At 44.0% G+C, this 16763-nt stretch overlaps 1 protein-coding gene across 3 annotated transcripts in view; it reads left to right on the forward strand.

Annotated features, from left to right (window-relative positions):
* LOC144672973 (rab GTPase-activating protein 1-like) overlaps positions 1-16763 on the forward strand; it is a 442218-nt gene that overhangs the window by 26753 nt on the left and 398702 nt on the right. For all 3 annotated transcript variants that reach the window (XM_078534975.1, XM_078534977.1, XM_078534976.1), the window contains exon 3: positions 5097-5268. In XM_078534975.1, coding sequence (XP_078391101.1) covers positions 5097-5268 — 172 coding nt within the window. The remainder of the gene's footprint in view (positions 1-5096; positions 5269-16763) is intronic.

The raw sequence follows: 16763 nt of genomic DNA on the forward strand, positions 1-16763 counted from the left end.
AGTATCAGAGAAACTAATGGGGCTAAAGGTCGATGAGTCCCCTTTACCTAATGCATTGCACCCTAGGATATTAAAGGAAATAGCTACAGAGATAGTGGATGCACTGGTAGTAATCTTCCAAGAACCTTTAGATTCTGGAAAAGTCCTAGAGGATTGGAAAACTGTCAATGTAACACCCTTATTCAAAAAGGGAGGGAGACAAAAACCGGGTAACTATAGGCCAATTAGTTTAACATCTGTCATTGGGAAAATGTTGGAGTCTATTATAAAGGATGTAGTAGCAGTGCATTTAGAAATGCATAATATAACCAAACAGAGTCAGCATGGCTTCATGAAGGGGAAGTCCTGCCTACAAATTTATTAGAATTCTTTGAGAAGGCAACAAGCAGGATAGATAAAGGGGAACCAGTAGATGTAATATATTTGGATTTTCAAAAGGCGTTCAATAAGGTACCACACATAAGGCTACTCAATAGATAAGAGCCCATGGTGTTGGGGGTAGTATATTAGCATGGATAGAGGATTGGCTAGCTCATAGAAGACAGAGACTTGGGATAAGGGGGGCATTTTTGGGATGACAACCTGTAATTAGTGGAGTTTTTTTTATTCATTCATGGGATGTGGCTTCGCTGGCTGGGCCAACATTTATTGCCCCATCCCTAGTTGCCCTTGAGAAGGTGGTGGTGACCTGTCTTCTTGGGCTGCTGCAGACTATGTGGTATGGGTACACCCACAGTGCTGTTAGGAAGGGAGTTCCAGGATTTTGACCCAGCGACAGTGAAGGAACGGCGATATATTTCCAAGCCAGGATGGTGAGTGACTTGGAGAGGAACTTCTACATGGTAGTTTTCCCATCTATCTGCTGCCTTTGTCCTCCTATATGGTAGTGGTCGTGGGTTTGGAAGGTGCTGTCGAAGGAGCCTTGGTGAATTCCTGCAGTACACCTTGTAGTTGGTACACACTGCTGCTACTGTGCGTCAGTGGTGGAGGGAGTGAATGTTTGTGGATGTGGTGCCAATCAAGTGGGCTGCTTTGTCCTGGATGGTGCCAAGCTGAGATTGTGATGGAAGAATTAATCCCAGGCTGGTCTTTTGGTTCAAGCTGGTTTATTTTCAAGACAACTCGTCAGTGCAACTGGCTTCCACACAAAATGTCCCAGCTGTATCTTTTTATTCTATTTAGATGGCATAATCAATGCACATCACCTGTTTAACTAGCAATTGTTTTTAACAAGGTGATGGCCACTTTAACACACTCATCCAAGCAAGTGGGGAGTATTCCGTCACACTCCTGACTTGTTCCTTGTAGATGGTGGACATGCTTTTGGGGAGTCGGGAAGTGAGTTACTCGTCGCACTATTCCTAGCCTCTGACCTGCTTTTGTAGCCACAGTATTTATATGGCTAGTCAGGTTCAGTTTCTGGTCAATGGTAACCCCCAGGATGTTGATAGTGGGAGTTTCAGTGATGGTAATGCCATTGAACATCAAGAGGCAATGGTTGGATTCTCTCTTGTAGGAAATGGTCATTGCCTGACACTTGTGTGGTGCGAATGTTACTTGCCACTTGTCAGCCCAAGCCTGGATATTGTCCAGGTCTTGCTGCATTTGGACATGAACTGTTTCAATATCTGAGGAGTCACGAATGATGCTGAACATTGTGCAATCATCAGAGAACATCCCCACTTTTGACTTTATGATGGAAGGAAGGTCATTGATGAAGCAGCTGAAGATGGTTGGGCCGGGGACATGACCCTTTGGAACTCCTGCAGTGATGTCCTGGAGCTGAGATGACTGACCTCCAACAACCACAACCATCTTACTTTGTGCTCGGTATGACTCCAACCAGTGGATGCCCAGTCTCGAGTTGCTAGATCTGTTCAAAATCTATCCCATTTAGCATGGTGGTAGTGCCACACAACACAATGGAGGGTACCCTCAATGTGAACCAAGGACTTCATCTCCACAACGACTGTGCGGTAGCCACTCCTACCCATACCGTCATAGACAGATGCATCTGTGGCAGGTAGTTTGGTGAGGATGAGGTCAAGTATGTTTTTCCCTCTTGTTGGTTCCCTGAACACCTGCCGCATACCCAGTCTAGCAGCTATGTCCTTTGGGACGCGGCCAGCTTGGTCAGTAGTGGTGCTACTGAGCCACTCTTGGCGGTGGACATTGAAGTCCCACACCCAGAGTACATCCTGCGCCCTTGCTATGGAGGAGCACTGATTCATAAGTTGAGGGAGGGCGGTACGTGGTAATCAGCAGGAGATTCCCTTGCCCATCTTTGATCTGATGCCATGAGAACTCATGGGGTCCGGAGTCGATGTTGAGGGCTCCCAGGGCAACTCCCTCCTGACTGTATACCACTGTGCCGCCACCTTTGCTAGGTCTGTCCTGCCGATGGGACGGGACATACCCAGGGATGGTGATGGTGGTGTCTGGGACATTGTCTGTAAGATATGATTCCGTGAGGATGACTATGTCAGGCTGTTGCTTGACGAGGTCTGTGAGATAGCTCTCCCAATTTTGGCACTAGCTCCTAGTAAGGAGGACTTTGCAGGGTTGACAGGGCTGAGTGTGCCACAGGGATCAGTGGTGGGGCCACAATTATTTACAATATATATGAATGACTTGGATGAGGGAAGTGAATGTACTATCATCAAGTTTGCGGATGACACAAAAAGGTGGGAAGGCAAGTAGTGAGGATGACACAAAGAGTCTGCAGAGGGATATAGGTTAAGTGAGTGGGCAGAAACTTGGCAGATGGAATAAAATGTGAGGTTATGCACTTTGGCAGGAAGAATAGATGAGCTGAATATTATTTAAATGGAGAAAGACTGCAGAAAGCTGCAGCACAGAGGAATTTGGGAGTCCTTGTGCATGAATCCCAAAAAGCTAACATCCAAATTCAGCAGGTAATAGGGAAGGCAAATGGAATGTTGGCCTTTATTTCAAAGGGAATGGAGTATAAAAATAAGGAAGCCTTGCTAAAACTATGCAAGGCATAGTTAGACCACACCTGGAATACTGTTAACAGTTTTGGGCCTCTTATCTAAGGATAGATATACTGGCATTGGAGGCAGTCCAGAGAAGGTTCACTAGGTTGATCCCGGGTATGGGATCATCTTATCTTATCTTGTGAGGAGAGGTTGAGAAGGTTGGGCCTGTACTCATTGGAGTTTAGAAGAATGAGAGGCGACCTTATTGAAACATATAAGATTCTACTTGACAGAGTTAATGCAGAGAGGTTGTTTCCCCTTGTGGGAGAGTCTAGGACCAGAGGGCATAATGTGGGCGATTTAAGACAGAGAGGAGGAGGAATTTCTTCTCTCAGAGGGTAGTGAATCTGTGGAATTCCTTACCACAGAGGGCTGTAGAGGCTGGGTCATTAAGTATATTCAAGGCTTGGATTGACATATTTTTAATCAGAAAGGGAATCGAGGGTTATGGACGAAAAGGCAGGAGAGTGGAATTGAGGATTATCAGATCAGCCATGATGTCATTGAATGGCGGAGCAGACTCGATGGGCCGAATGGCCTACTTCTCCTACATCTTATGGACTTTGTTTGTTGTTTGGAAGCCTGTTTAATCCTTGCTTTTCACTGTCGCATTATGTGTCCACTTCTGTGACAAAAATAACATCCTACTTTTTTATATTGCCAGTTGCTAAAAGACTGAATGTTCCCACACCGCTAAAAGTTACTTTTCAGTTCAGTTTCCTCTCATTTTTCGTTTAGCAGGGGCTGTTTCCCGCTTCGCAGCGGAGCCCCGGCCTTTTGCGCCACTTTTGGCTGACCATTCCTGCCCGATTTGGAGTACAGCGCCATTTTGCACCCTTTGAATTGCTTGTGAATCCTTTACAGTGCTTTCCATGGCCAGCACTATTTCTAATGTTTTCTTAAAATCAAGCCAGCCAGTTTCAGACAGCAATCTTTGCTGAATGGTGTCTTACTGCATGCCACATATTGAACGATCTCTGAGGATGCCATTCAGGGTTTCACCGAAATCACGATATTCCGTTAGTTGCTTTAATTTTGCCTCCTAGGTAGCAATTATCTCACACGGGGCTCTACTTCTTGAATTGAACCTGAACCTCTGCATTGTGACTCAGGGCTTGGGTTGAAAATGTCCCTTAACGAGGTCTACTAATTCACTGAAAGTCTTTGAATCTGGGGCACTGGGGACTGTCAAGCTTCAAATCCAACTGTAGGTTTTGCTCTCATAAGTACTCAGGAGGATTGCTCTCCTCTTTTCTTCCCCCGTGATTTTGTTTGCTTGAAAGAAGGATGCAAGATGTTTTATATATTGAGACCAATCATCTGTGGCTGGCTCAAAGGGATCAATTCTGCCAAACTCTGGAATTGCGGATGAGTATATCTTCTGTTGTTTTTAACGAACTTAGATACTCACAATCGCTGGTCGAGGTACATCACCGATTCTGATTTATCCTTGTCGCCTGTTTGGTTTTGAGTTGATCTTCAGACCACTTTTCTTAGTGGAAACATTTGACTTTATTTACAAGACAGCAGTAGCAAATACACGTGTGCATCAAACCTCATAACTAAAGAAGTACTCCCTTGTAGAGGTTCCCCGTGCTGCTGACACATTGGTTTACCAGATCACGTGATCTTACAGCATAGGATTATTCTTAAAGCTACAGTCCAGCATTTCCCAAAACTATAATTACTACAGTTTTTTAATCAGTGTGCAGAATTCACAGAATGTTGATTTTAGCACATAGCACCAAAATTTACTTCAGAAGTTCCCTGGAGTTTTATCTAGTCAGAGTACTTAAAGCACTATAGTACCAATAATGATAATTGCCAAATACTGTCAGGTTCACCATTACTTTCGAGATGCAGAGTAATTGTGAAATTAAGCAGCTTGTTATAAATGTAAAATGCGAGATTATGATTTATGCAGGCAAGTGCCAATTTTATTTAAATTTCTAGTCTACAGATCTTTTAATTAAAAGCAAAATCTCAAACTCGAGACTTTCAGTGACTGAATAATTGCTTTGAATTGCAATTTGCCAGTGTGTGTCCATGCATTGAGTATTTTATGGCAGCGTGTTATTTTGTCTTCACTGCCCACAGATAGCTTGCAATGGGAATGAGCAGCAGCTAAAGAAGGCGCTGGAGGAAGGCCAGAAAGATGATATGATGGCTGGAGCAGAAGGTGAGGTGGGATATAAAAGCCTGACGACATGTGAAGCATCGATGAAACAGAAGCCTCTGCATTTAATCTTGGCTTCTTCCACAGTGGAAGGTAATGAAACAGTCATTGACATGCACCTAAAGCAATTATAGCTACACACTTCTAATGCATGGGAACAATTGTACAAACATGCTGATAATGCATTAGAAAAAATTTGCTCTGTGCTATTGTCTTTACTGTTCATGTTATCACAGGATGTTAGCCTCTGGCACTCATGAGGGCAAGTATGGTATTGTGAAATCAATAAGATATCTAGCACGTACTTGATCACTATGAATATTTCTTAATCCTGCATCACTCTGGTACATGAGACTTGGGTGAACATTTAATGTTGCAGCTCCCACTGCCTTTGATTGCGACAGTGGAAATTTTAATTAATTGCTTAATTCATTTTATTTTACTGTCCCTACTCTTTCATGTCTTTAACTGCTACAAACCATTTCCAGCTTCATCATTTTGTACGAGATATTAGGCATAAACCAGTGTCCAACCCCTTTATGGCAAAGCACACTACTAAGTTAATACGCTAAAGAGGAAATATACTGTACCGCTTGCACTTCTATATTGGGTCATTGAGATGCCTGAATTTCCTCCCTTACCCCTGCACCACCGCGCCCCCCCCCCCCCACACCCCCCCCCCCCCCCTCCCCACACCCCCCCCCCCCCAAAAAAAAACCCCAGCATTGTTAGCATGCATGCTTCCTCAGTGAGGAGAGTGAATTTGTTTCCTGAGATAGGACAGTACTTTGTTTAAATGCTTGAAGGTTTTATTACAGATTTGATTCTTTACTTGAAGCTCAGATATTTTATCTTCTTTTGAAAATCTATGCCACCTGACAAGGCTTTGTATCTAACCAGTTAAATCTACTCTAAGCATTTTTTACTGCTTTTCTATTTACTCTATGCAACCAAATGGCCCTTGGATCACATTTTTTGCCATCACGCATGTTCTCAGTGCCTCGCCTGGCCTCTTCAGATTTTGCCCCTCAGAAAGATGTCTGCTTATATAATATCACAGATGTGGCTATAAAGCTATCTTTCAATTGCATATGATGTGAATAATGAGCATACATAGCAAATATTTTGGCAAATTGTTATTCCATTTTTGGATCAGGTCAGTGACAACGTGGTGTCCTTTTATTTATTGCAAGGACATTAGTTTTCACTACAAAATACTGGTTTAGGTGGCTCTGGTCAAAGTTTTTGGGTTTAAGTGAATCTGTTCAGTAGCTCTTGTACAGTTTGTTGTGAAACAATCCTGGCTAATGATTCGTACTTTAAAAAAAATTGTTTTGGGGATGTGGGTAATGCTGACGAGGCTGCATTTATTGTCTGTCCAGTTACCGTGAGCTGGTTGTGGTGAACCTTTTTCCTTGAACCTTTGTACTAGTTGTTTTGCTCCTCCTTCCACAGTGGCGTTGAATACAGAACCTAGCAACAATGAAGGAACATCAATATATGTTCAAATCAGGATCTTGTGTGACCTGAAGGGGAACTTCTATTCTTATCCTTCTTGTTGATAGAGGTCGCATGGGAGGAATGTACTGTCCAATGAAGGTTGATGTGTTACTGCCGTCCCCAAATGGTGAATGTTGAGTCCAGTGTTGGAGCCTCGACTATTCACTCTATTTGTTAACAACTTGGATGACAAAATAGAGAGCCACATATTCAAGCTTGACAATGATACAAAAGTAGGTGGGATTGTAAGCAGTGTAGACAAGCATAAAATGTGAAGAGAATGGGCAAAACTGTTGCAAGTGCCTTTCAGTATAGACAAGTGCGAGGTCACCACTTTGGACCTGAAAAGGATAGAACAGGTTACTTTTGAAATCAGAATGGTTACAACAATGGTTCAGCCTGTTGAAACTGTGTTGACTGTCTGCAAGAGTGTCTCAGTTAGTCCCATTCTCCAGCCCTTTCCCTGTAACTTTGAAAATTCTTTCCCTTCAGGTCCTTATCTAATCCCCTTTTGAGGCCATGATTGAACCTGCCTTCACCAAAGTCTCAGGCAGTGCATTCCAGATCCTAATCACTTGCTGTGCAAAAAAAATTTTCCTCATGTCACCTTTGGTCTTTTTTTTGCCAGTCACCTTAAATCTGTGTTCTCTGGTCCTCGATCCTTCCCTCAAAGGGAACAGTTTTTCTCTCTCCTTACTTTTTCTAGACCCCTCATGATTTGGAGAAGAGTTTAAAAACCATGAAAGTACAAAGAGACTTTAGGGGTCTATCTACATAACCATTAAAATGTTTTGAACAGGTACAAAAAATAATCAAGAAGGCTAATGGAAAACTGGACTTGACATCTAGAGTACTGGAATACAAAGTATTAGAAATCATGTTTCAGCTATGCGAAGACCTGGTTAGACCATACCTGGGACAGGATTTTGCCCTCGTTGGGTGGGCTCGACGGCGAGTGGGAATGGTTGGGCCCCGACTGTGATTTCACGCTGGGTGGGCCGCGACTGCAGTTTCACGCTGGGTTGGCCAATTAAAGCCCGCCCAGCGTGAAATGCGTGCTGCAACGCTCAGCACTGCCGGGGTGGGGGGGCGGGGTGGGAAGGGCGAGTGGGGAACTTCACAGGAATGCGCAGAAAAAGCTCACTGAGGCACAGAGCTGCCTCGGAGATGAAGATTTAAAAAATTTAAAATAAAAGAAATTTAAAATGTTAAAAAATATGTACAGGGACATGTTGTGAATTAAATTTAAACATTTTTATTTAATTTTGATTTGCTGTTGGAAACCTCATCCCGCCCGTGGATGAGGTTTCCTAAAAAACCCGAAGGCCGCTTGGCCTTTTCGCCTACTAAATGTAATTATTACTTTATTGGCCTTAATAGGCCTTTTAATTGTTGGCGGGCGCGCTGCTGACTCCTGTGCATGCCCGCCGGCTGAAATATTGCACGTCCCGATGTCATCGCATGTCATTTTATGTTCGTTCGGGTCTGGCGCCAGCCCGCCTGGTGAGCAAAAAATTCTGGCCCTGGAGTTACTGTGAGCAGTTCAGGCCACAACACCTTAGAGACAATAGAATGGCCTTGGAGGGAGTGCAGTGTAGATACCTGGACTCCAAGTGTTACATTATGAGGAGAGATTACACAGACTAGTGTTGTATTCCCTGGAATTTAGAAGATTGGGGTGATTTGTTAAAAGCTTGAAGGGGAATTGATAGGGTAGTTAGAGAGAAACTATTTCCACTAGTTGGGGAGTCTAGGGCTGAGGACGTGGTCTAAAAACTAGATGCCAGCCTTTCAGAGACAAGTTAGGTAACACTTCTATGTGCAAAGGATGATGGAAGTTTGGCGCGCTCTCTGAAAACTAAGGTTCATTCTGGACCAGTTAATTTTAAATCAGAGATTGATTGATTTCTTTTAACCAAAGATATTAAGGGATATGGGGCAAAAGCAGGTATATAGGGTTAGGTCACAGACCAGTCATGATCTTATTGAATGGTGGAGCATGATTTAGGGGCTAAATGGGCACCTATCACTTGTGAGATCTGACTTTTACCAGGCACTTGTCAGCCCAGGTCCTCTGTAGGTTATCAGTGGAGTGGTGATTGGAACCAGGCCATCCCTGACAGGGGAGACAAGGCTTTGTCTTTACCAGTACTGAATGGGGGTTCCTTCTACCAGTGTTATTGTGGAGAATATGCCTGCTATAGCTAAGTTGGTTAGGACGTGGTCTGTTAAGTAATTGATGAAGGGTCATTTAAGCAACAGTGTTTTTATGGACTCAGTTAGCTCAATCAGCGATGGCACTACTGAGTTGCTGTTGGTGGTGCACATTGAGGTCCCCAACCTACACCCCGCTTATTTCCCATGGAACTTCCTCCAGATGATGTTCAACATAGGGGAGTAGACGGGGTGGTGAGAGCTTGTAGGTGCTGCTCAGCAGGAAATTACCTTGACCTTATTTGACTGATACAGGAGGCTACTAGCAATGTGGAAAACTCCCAGGGTTGCTTCCACCAAATTTCCATCCGTTTAGAGCTGATTTGAGTTGGCCCAAGTCGAGTGGAGTGCCTGAGGTGGCAGCTGCAGCTAAGGGCGGTGTGTCCCGCAAGGCATTGAAGCAGTCACTGACTAAAGTCACCAAGAACCGGAGGAAATCTCGCAAGCAGAGCTTACATGTATAGGGTGCTGACCCAGGTCCACCCTTCCACTAGGAGCTCATCCAAGGCCATGATTGTTATGAATTCCTTCATTGTCGACATTTTCGAGCACGTTGCCTGCGAGGCCTTGCACCTCATTCACTACAACAAGTGCCACACCATCTCAGCCAGGGAGATCCAGAGCGCAGTCCGCCTCATGTTGCCAGGGGAACTGGCCAAACATGCTGTCTCCAAAGGCACAAAAGTGGTCACCAAATACACCAACTCTGTTTAGGTTGATCATTCTAAAGATTATAAGATCACTTCTCAGGCTTTCTTTCCAAGCTGAAAATTCCAAGCTTGTCCAGTCTTTTCTCATAATTCAGACTCCTTGACATAATTTGAAAGCCTATGACCTAGATTACAGTTGGGATGTGGAGAAAGAACTTGCCAGTGCTGGTTAGCTACTGCTCTCTGAAGTGGTGGGGTGACTACATTTCAGATAAGATAAATTGAGCTGAGGAGCATGTGACAGTACCTCGGGAAAGAAAGAAATTCACCCAGAAGCAGCACGGAAATAGCAGAATGGCATTAAACTTACGCGTTTATTTCTTGAACAGAAAGTAAAGTTTTAGGAGTTTTTGCTGAACCTTTGAAGTGATCTGAAATTTGGACAGAGCAAGTTCCTACACCGATTGTTCAATCCTCCTGCAGTGATCAAAAAATACCATCGAATAGGGGAAGATGAAGCAACATTTATTGCATGTCAGATTGGAGTGGCTGAAAAAAATCCCAATTTGTTTTCCAACAGATAAGCGATGACCTCCATTACCCAACTATGATGGACATGGATCGCAGCCCTCCTCCCTGATTGGGCTGTTTACAAACTCCGCTTTGGGACCGAGCCTTTTGGAATTTTATATCCTATTATGAAATGTCATGGCTCTGCAAGTTATTGCATGACTCCAGTATTTCACAACTAGGAAAGAGATCATTTCTCTGTAGTTAACAAGGAATGCATTGAGGCAATGCTGTGTATTTTGCCCTGCCTTCCCCCAGAAAAGATTCCTTATAAAAGACAGCTAACTGAATTCTAAGTTAATTTCACAGTATTTGAAGGATATATGAAAAGATTTAACAAGATAATCTTACAATATGTTGCATGACAGAGCCTTGATTCTACCACAGGCCCTTCCTTGCAAAAGAAATCTCTATTGGATTCACATGCCATTTTGTGAGTTATCAAGCACCTTACAGGCTTGAGTTTGTTACATATAGCTCTTAAACATTTGTTGAATTTGGTGCAGGACAAGTCAGCGTGTCCCTGGGCAGACAATGTGACAGCCCTCTGCTGTGTCAACAACAGAACCGGAACTTGTTCTTTGTACCTCTGTCACAGTGCAATGCTGCTAGCTTGAGTATGTCTGAGCCATGGCATGAAACGACCTTTGTAATGGTTACCTGGAAATAGGTACTAGCACATGCATTGAACTGCATTGTGATCCACCCACACCTGCCTTGTGGTATTTCAGAACACCTGACAGACATGGTTTTTCCTCATTGATAGATTTCCTCATACCATTGAACAATCACCAGCTCCCAGCTTTTGTGTAAACCACCTTGAAATCTGAGGTGGTCTTTGTAAGTCAACAATGTGTAAGCATTTCCTTCATTTATCCTAGTGCGCAAATTATAGAAAAGCAAAGTGTGAAGTTGATTTTTGTAACTCCTCACAGGCTTTGAAAACTTTGGTACCTAGACATTCTGAGCTGTTCCTGTCCAATCTCAGTCTCCCATGGGATAGAGGATTTTCGACTGTTGGTTGAATTACATATTTAGATCTAGACTTCCAGTTAAAGGTCTGATTTTTGAGAGGGGATAATTATTGGAAAGAATTCCACACTCTTAGTTGTTGTTATCCTGTCTTCCTGAGAATCATCTATTAATTAGGCCTGTAGTTTCAAGTGGAAGAAACTTGTTGTTAGAGCTTCTCCAAGAGCAATAGCCCTTCCTTCTATGCATAATATCTATCCTCAGATATATGGAAGACCTTGATCTGTGACCAAATCCTAGCTTTCTCTGCTCTTTTTTAATATGCCATTTCAGTCTTTTTTGAATCTTTCATGGGATGCGAGCGTCACTGGCAAGGCCAACATTTGTTGCCGACCCCTAATTGCCCTTACGGTGGCAGTAATGAGCTGCCTTTTTGAACCACAGCAGTTCATCTGATGTAGGTACACCCACAGTACTTTTAGGAAGGGAGTTCCAGGAAGTTGATCCAGCGATAATGAAGGAACAGTGATATCGTTCCAAGTCAGGATGGTGTGAGGCTTGGGGGGAGCTTTCATGAGGTAGTGTTCCCATGTGTCTGTTGCACATGTCCTTCTAGGTGGAACCTAGGTGAGTTGCTGCAATGCATCTTGTAGATAGTGCATATTGCTGCCACTCTGTGGTGGTGGTAGAGGGAGTGAATGTTGGCAGTGGATGGTGTGCCAATCACGTGGGCTTCTTGAATATTGTTGCAGCTGCACTCATCCAGGCAAGTGGAGAGTATTCCATCACACACTCTGACTTATTCTTTTTAAATGGTGGATTGGCTTTGGGGAGTCAGGAGGTGAGTTACTCTCTGCAGAATTCCCAGCCTCTGACCTGCTCTTGTAGCCACAGTATTTGTATGGCTAGTCCAGTTCAGTTTCTGGTCAATGGTAGCCCTCAGTATGTTGATAGTGGGAGATTCAGTGATTGGTAATGCTATTGGATGTCAAGACGAGATGGTCATAGCTTGGCATTTGTATCATGCGAATGTTACTTGTGACTTATCTGCCCAAGCCTGAATGTTGTCCAGGTCCTGCTGCAAATGGGCATGGACTGCCTCAGTACCTGAGGAGTTATGAATGGTGCTGAAAATTGTGCAATTATCAGCGAACATTCCCACTTTTGACCTTATGATGAAGGGAAGGTCATTGATGAGGATGCTGAAGATGATCGAGCCTAGGACACTACCCTGAGGAACTCCTGCAGTGATACCCTGGAACTGACATGATTGACCTCCAACAACCACACCCATTGTCCTTTTTGCTAGGTATGACTCCAACCAGCAGAGAGTTTTCCCCTGATTTCCATTGATTTCAATTTTTTCAGGGCTCATTGATGCCAAACTTGGTCAAATTCTGTCCTGATGTCAAGGGCAGTTACTCTCACCCTACCTCTGGAGTTCAGCTCTTTTGTCCATGTTTAGCCCAAGGTTATAATTTCAGGAGCTGAGTGGCCCTGGCGGAACCCAAACTGAGCATCAGTGAGCAGGTTATTGCTATGCAAGTGCTGCTTGATAGCACTGTTGATGATCCCTTCCATCACTTTACTGATGATTGAGAGTAGACTGATGGAGCGGTAATTGGCCGGGTTGGATTTGTACTGCTTTTTGTCTGCAGGACATACCTGGGCAATTTTCCACATAGCCGGGTAGATGCCAGTGTTGTAGCTGCACTTGGTCAGCTTGGCTAGGGGCGCAGCAAGTTCTGGAGCATAAGCCTTCAGTACTATAGCTGGGATGTTGCACTATCCAGTACCCTCAGCTGAAGACTGGCATCTGTGATGCTGGGAACCTCAGGAGGAGGCCGAGATGGATCATCCAATTGGCACTTCTGGCTGAAGATTGCTGTGAATCCTTCAGCGTTGTCTTTTGCACTAATGTGCTGGGCTCCCCCAGCATTGAGGATATTTGTGGGTCCTCCTCCTCCGGTTAGTTGTTTGATTGTCCATCACCATTCACAGTCATACAAGTGGATATAGCAGGACTGCAGAGCTTTGATCTGATCTGTTGGTTGTTGGGTCACCTAGCTCTGCCTGTTGCATGCTGCTTCTGCTGTTTGACATGCGTAGTGTGTTATAGCATCACCAGGTGCAACTCCTGGCATGCCCTTTTGCACTCTTTATTGAACCAGGGTTGATCCATTGGCTTGGTGGTAATGGTAGATTGAAAGATATGCCGGGCCATGAGGTTACAGATTGTGGTTGAGTACAATTTTGCTGCTGCTGATGGCCCACAGAGCCTCATGGGTGCCCAGTTTTGAGCTGCTAGATCTGTTCTAAATCTGTCCCATTTAGCACAGTGTTAGTGCCAGACATAGCATAAGAAATAGGAATAGGAGAAGGCCCTTCAGCTTGCTCTGCCATTCCATAAGATAATGGCTGATCTGATTGTGACCTTAACTCCACATTCCTGCCTGCAACCCATAACCCTTGACTCCCTTGTCGATCAAAAATCTGCCTAACTCAATCTTGAATATACTCAATGACCTAGCCTCCACTGCTCTCTGGAAGAGAGAATTCCAAACGCTAATGACCCTCTGAGGAGAAATACCTCCTCATCTCCGTCCCTTATTTTAAAACTGTGCCCACTAGTTGTAGATTTCCCCAAGAGAGGAAATATCCTCTTAGCATCTACCCTGTCAAGCCTCCTCAGGATCTTATATGTTTCAATAAGATCATCTCTCATTCTTCTAAACTCCAGTGAGTATTGGACCAACCTTCTCAACTTTCCCTCATCCTCAGAATCAGCCTAGTGAAACTCCTCTAAATTGCTTTCAATGCAAATAAGACCCTCCTTAAGTAAGGTAACCAAAACTGTAAACAGTACTCTAGGTGCGGTCTCACCAATGCCATGTACAGCTCTAGCAAGAATTCCCTACTTTTAAACTCCATCCCCCTTGCAACAAAGGCTAACATTTGTTTGTCTTCCTAATTACTTGCTGTACCTGCGTGCTAGCTTTTTGTGATTCATGCACAAGGGCACCCAAATCCCTCTGTACTGCAGCATTTTGCATTCTCTCTCCATTTAAATAATATTCTGCTTTTCTGTTCTTTCTGCCAAAGTGGACAACTTCACATTTACCCACATTGCATTCTATCAGCCAAATTTTCACCCACTCACTTAACCTGTTTATATTCCTATGCAGACTCTTCGTATTCTCCTCACAACGTATGTCCTGTCTGTGACAGGAGGAAAGTATTTGCTTTCTTTCTGCTCATAATTACAGTTTGTACGGAAAGAGGTGTGTCTTTTCTTACCTTTGGAGTGTGTATTCCAATTAAATAATTTGGCAGCAAGCTTTCATGAGTTTAAAATATAGAAAGTAATTTATTCTCACACATGCCTCAAATTAATGCACCATCACACGTTCAGGCACACACACACCCACGCCCACCCCCACACGTGCCCACACACCCATAAACACCCACACAGACAGACACACACACACAGATACACACCCCCCCCACCCCCCGACACACACATGTATAGTGCACTTTTACAGATCATAGTTAATTCAGTCTCTGATTTACGATTCCAGGTCTCCCATGTGGCAGGCTTGTGTTTTCTTGAATGGGTTCGATGATTTAAAGTTGAAGTTAGGCCTTGTAAAGTGAAGTGTTCAGAGTAGGTTTTGAGGTTTCTTGCAGATGAGTATCTAGGAGGTTGATTCTCAGGTGAACTTTGCCACTGGAAAAGGTTAAGTACTTTGGTTGCTTGATGGCTTGCAGCTAATTTGAGTATGGTTTACAGACTGGCTGACGACTGGTTCTTAAAAGGCAAAGATGGCACAACATTTCTCTGCAGCTGCTGTCTTGTCATTGTTCTTCTCCAGTCTTCCCTCGTCTCTTTTGGGGTAATAAAGGGTATCCAAATCAGAAGCCAGTTTCAATCATATGGTCAATGGTCACTGTCCATCGAGAATGGTTTAAAGCTAAAAGGCCATTGACATATGATAGGAGGTCGATGGTGGTCTTTCAATTGTGGGTAACATCATTTCACTTGTAAGTAACTTGTCCTGTCTGCTTTCTTTCGTTGAATTGCAAGCCTGGAGACATAGTGTCTAGGAGTTCATTGACTCCATGTTTTGAGTAAGCTTTGAACAATGGCAAGTGTGAATTCCACAGATAACACTCGTCTTGGTATGTCCAATCATGGGGTAGGCCCCCATCCATGGTTTTTCAAGTTGGAACTTCTGGAAGCTTGATAGTTTGTGTTGAATAAGCAAAGGTCACCTGAGCCCCCCCCCCCCCCCCAAGTTTATCAGTGCCATTTTAAACAAATAAAAGTTCCAGAAGCTTTCATGTGAGATCCGTCCATGTGTAAAGTTATGTGATATACTTTTACTGGGCAAGACATTACCTACCTTCATATCATCAGCAAATTTGGCTACAATACAGTCGGACCCTTCATCCAAGTCATTAAGATAGATCGAAAATAACTGAAGCCCCAGCACTGATCCCTATGGCACTGCGCTAGTTACAGTTTGCTATCCTGAAAATGACCCATTTATCCTGACTTTGTTTCCTGTTAGTTATCCAGTCTAGTTAGCCAGTTCTTCATCCACGTTAATATATCACCCCCAACACCACAACCTCTTATCTAGTGTATTAACCTTTTACATGGCACTTTATTGAATGCCTTTTGGAAATCAAAATACACTACATCGCCTGGTTCCCCTTTATCCATCCTGCTTGTTCCATCTTCAAATAACTCTAATAAATTTGTCAAACATGATTGCCCATGCACAAAATCATGTTGGCTCTGCCTGATTATATTATGATTTTCTAAATGTTCTGCTGCTACCTCTTTAATATTGGGTTCGGGCATTTTCCCAATGACAGACATTACGCTAACTGGCTTATAGTTTGCTGCTTTATGTCTCCCTCCTTTCTTGAGCATAAGTGTGACATTTGTGTGTTCAACACATGATGGGTATCTCAGTGTAAAGGTGGGACTTTGTCTTCACAAAGACTGTGTGGCGGTCACCCTTATATTGTCATGGACAATTGCATCCGTGACAAATTGTTGAAGACAAAGCCTCTTAACTTTTCCTCTCTTGTTGGTTCCTTGACTACCTGCTGCAGACCCAATCTGGCAGATATGTCCTTTGGGACTCTGCTGGCTTGGTCTGTAGTAGCACTACCGAGCCATTCTTGGTGAGGTACATTGAAGTGCCCCACCCAGGGTGCATTCTACACCATCGGTGCTTCCTCCAAGTGGTGTTCAATATGGAGGAGTACTGATTTATCAGCTGCGAGGCAGTAGGTGGTAATCAGCAGGAGGCTCCCTTCCCATGTTTGACCTGATGCCATGAGACTGCACGGGATCCAGAGTCAATGTTGGGGACTCTCGGGGAGCTCCTGCCACTGTGCCGCCATCCCTGGTGTGTCTGTCCTGATGGTGGGGCAGGATATACCCAGGGATGGTGATGGTGGCCCTGGGATATTGTCTGCAAGGTATGATTCGGTGAGTATCACTCTGTAATCACTCTGCTTGACTAGTCTGAGACAGCTCTCCCAATTTTGACACAAGCCCCCGGAAGTTAGTAAGGAAGACTTTGTAGGGTCAACAGGGCTAGGTTTGCTGTTGTCATTTCTGGTGCTTAAGTTGATGCTGGGTGGTCCGTCTGGTTTTATTCCTTT

This window comes from Cetorhinus maximus, unplaced genomic scaffold (genome assembly GCF_964194155.1).
Source record: "Cetorhinus maximus unplaced genomic scaffold, sCetMax3.hap1.1 HAP1_SCAFFOLD_182, whole genome shotgun sequence".
NCBI classification, from domain to species: domain Eukaryota; kingdom Metazoa; phylum Chordata; class Chondrichthyes; order Lamniformes; family Cetorhinidae; genus Cetorhinus; species Cetorhinus maximus.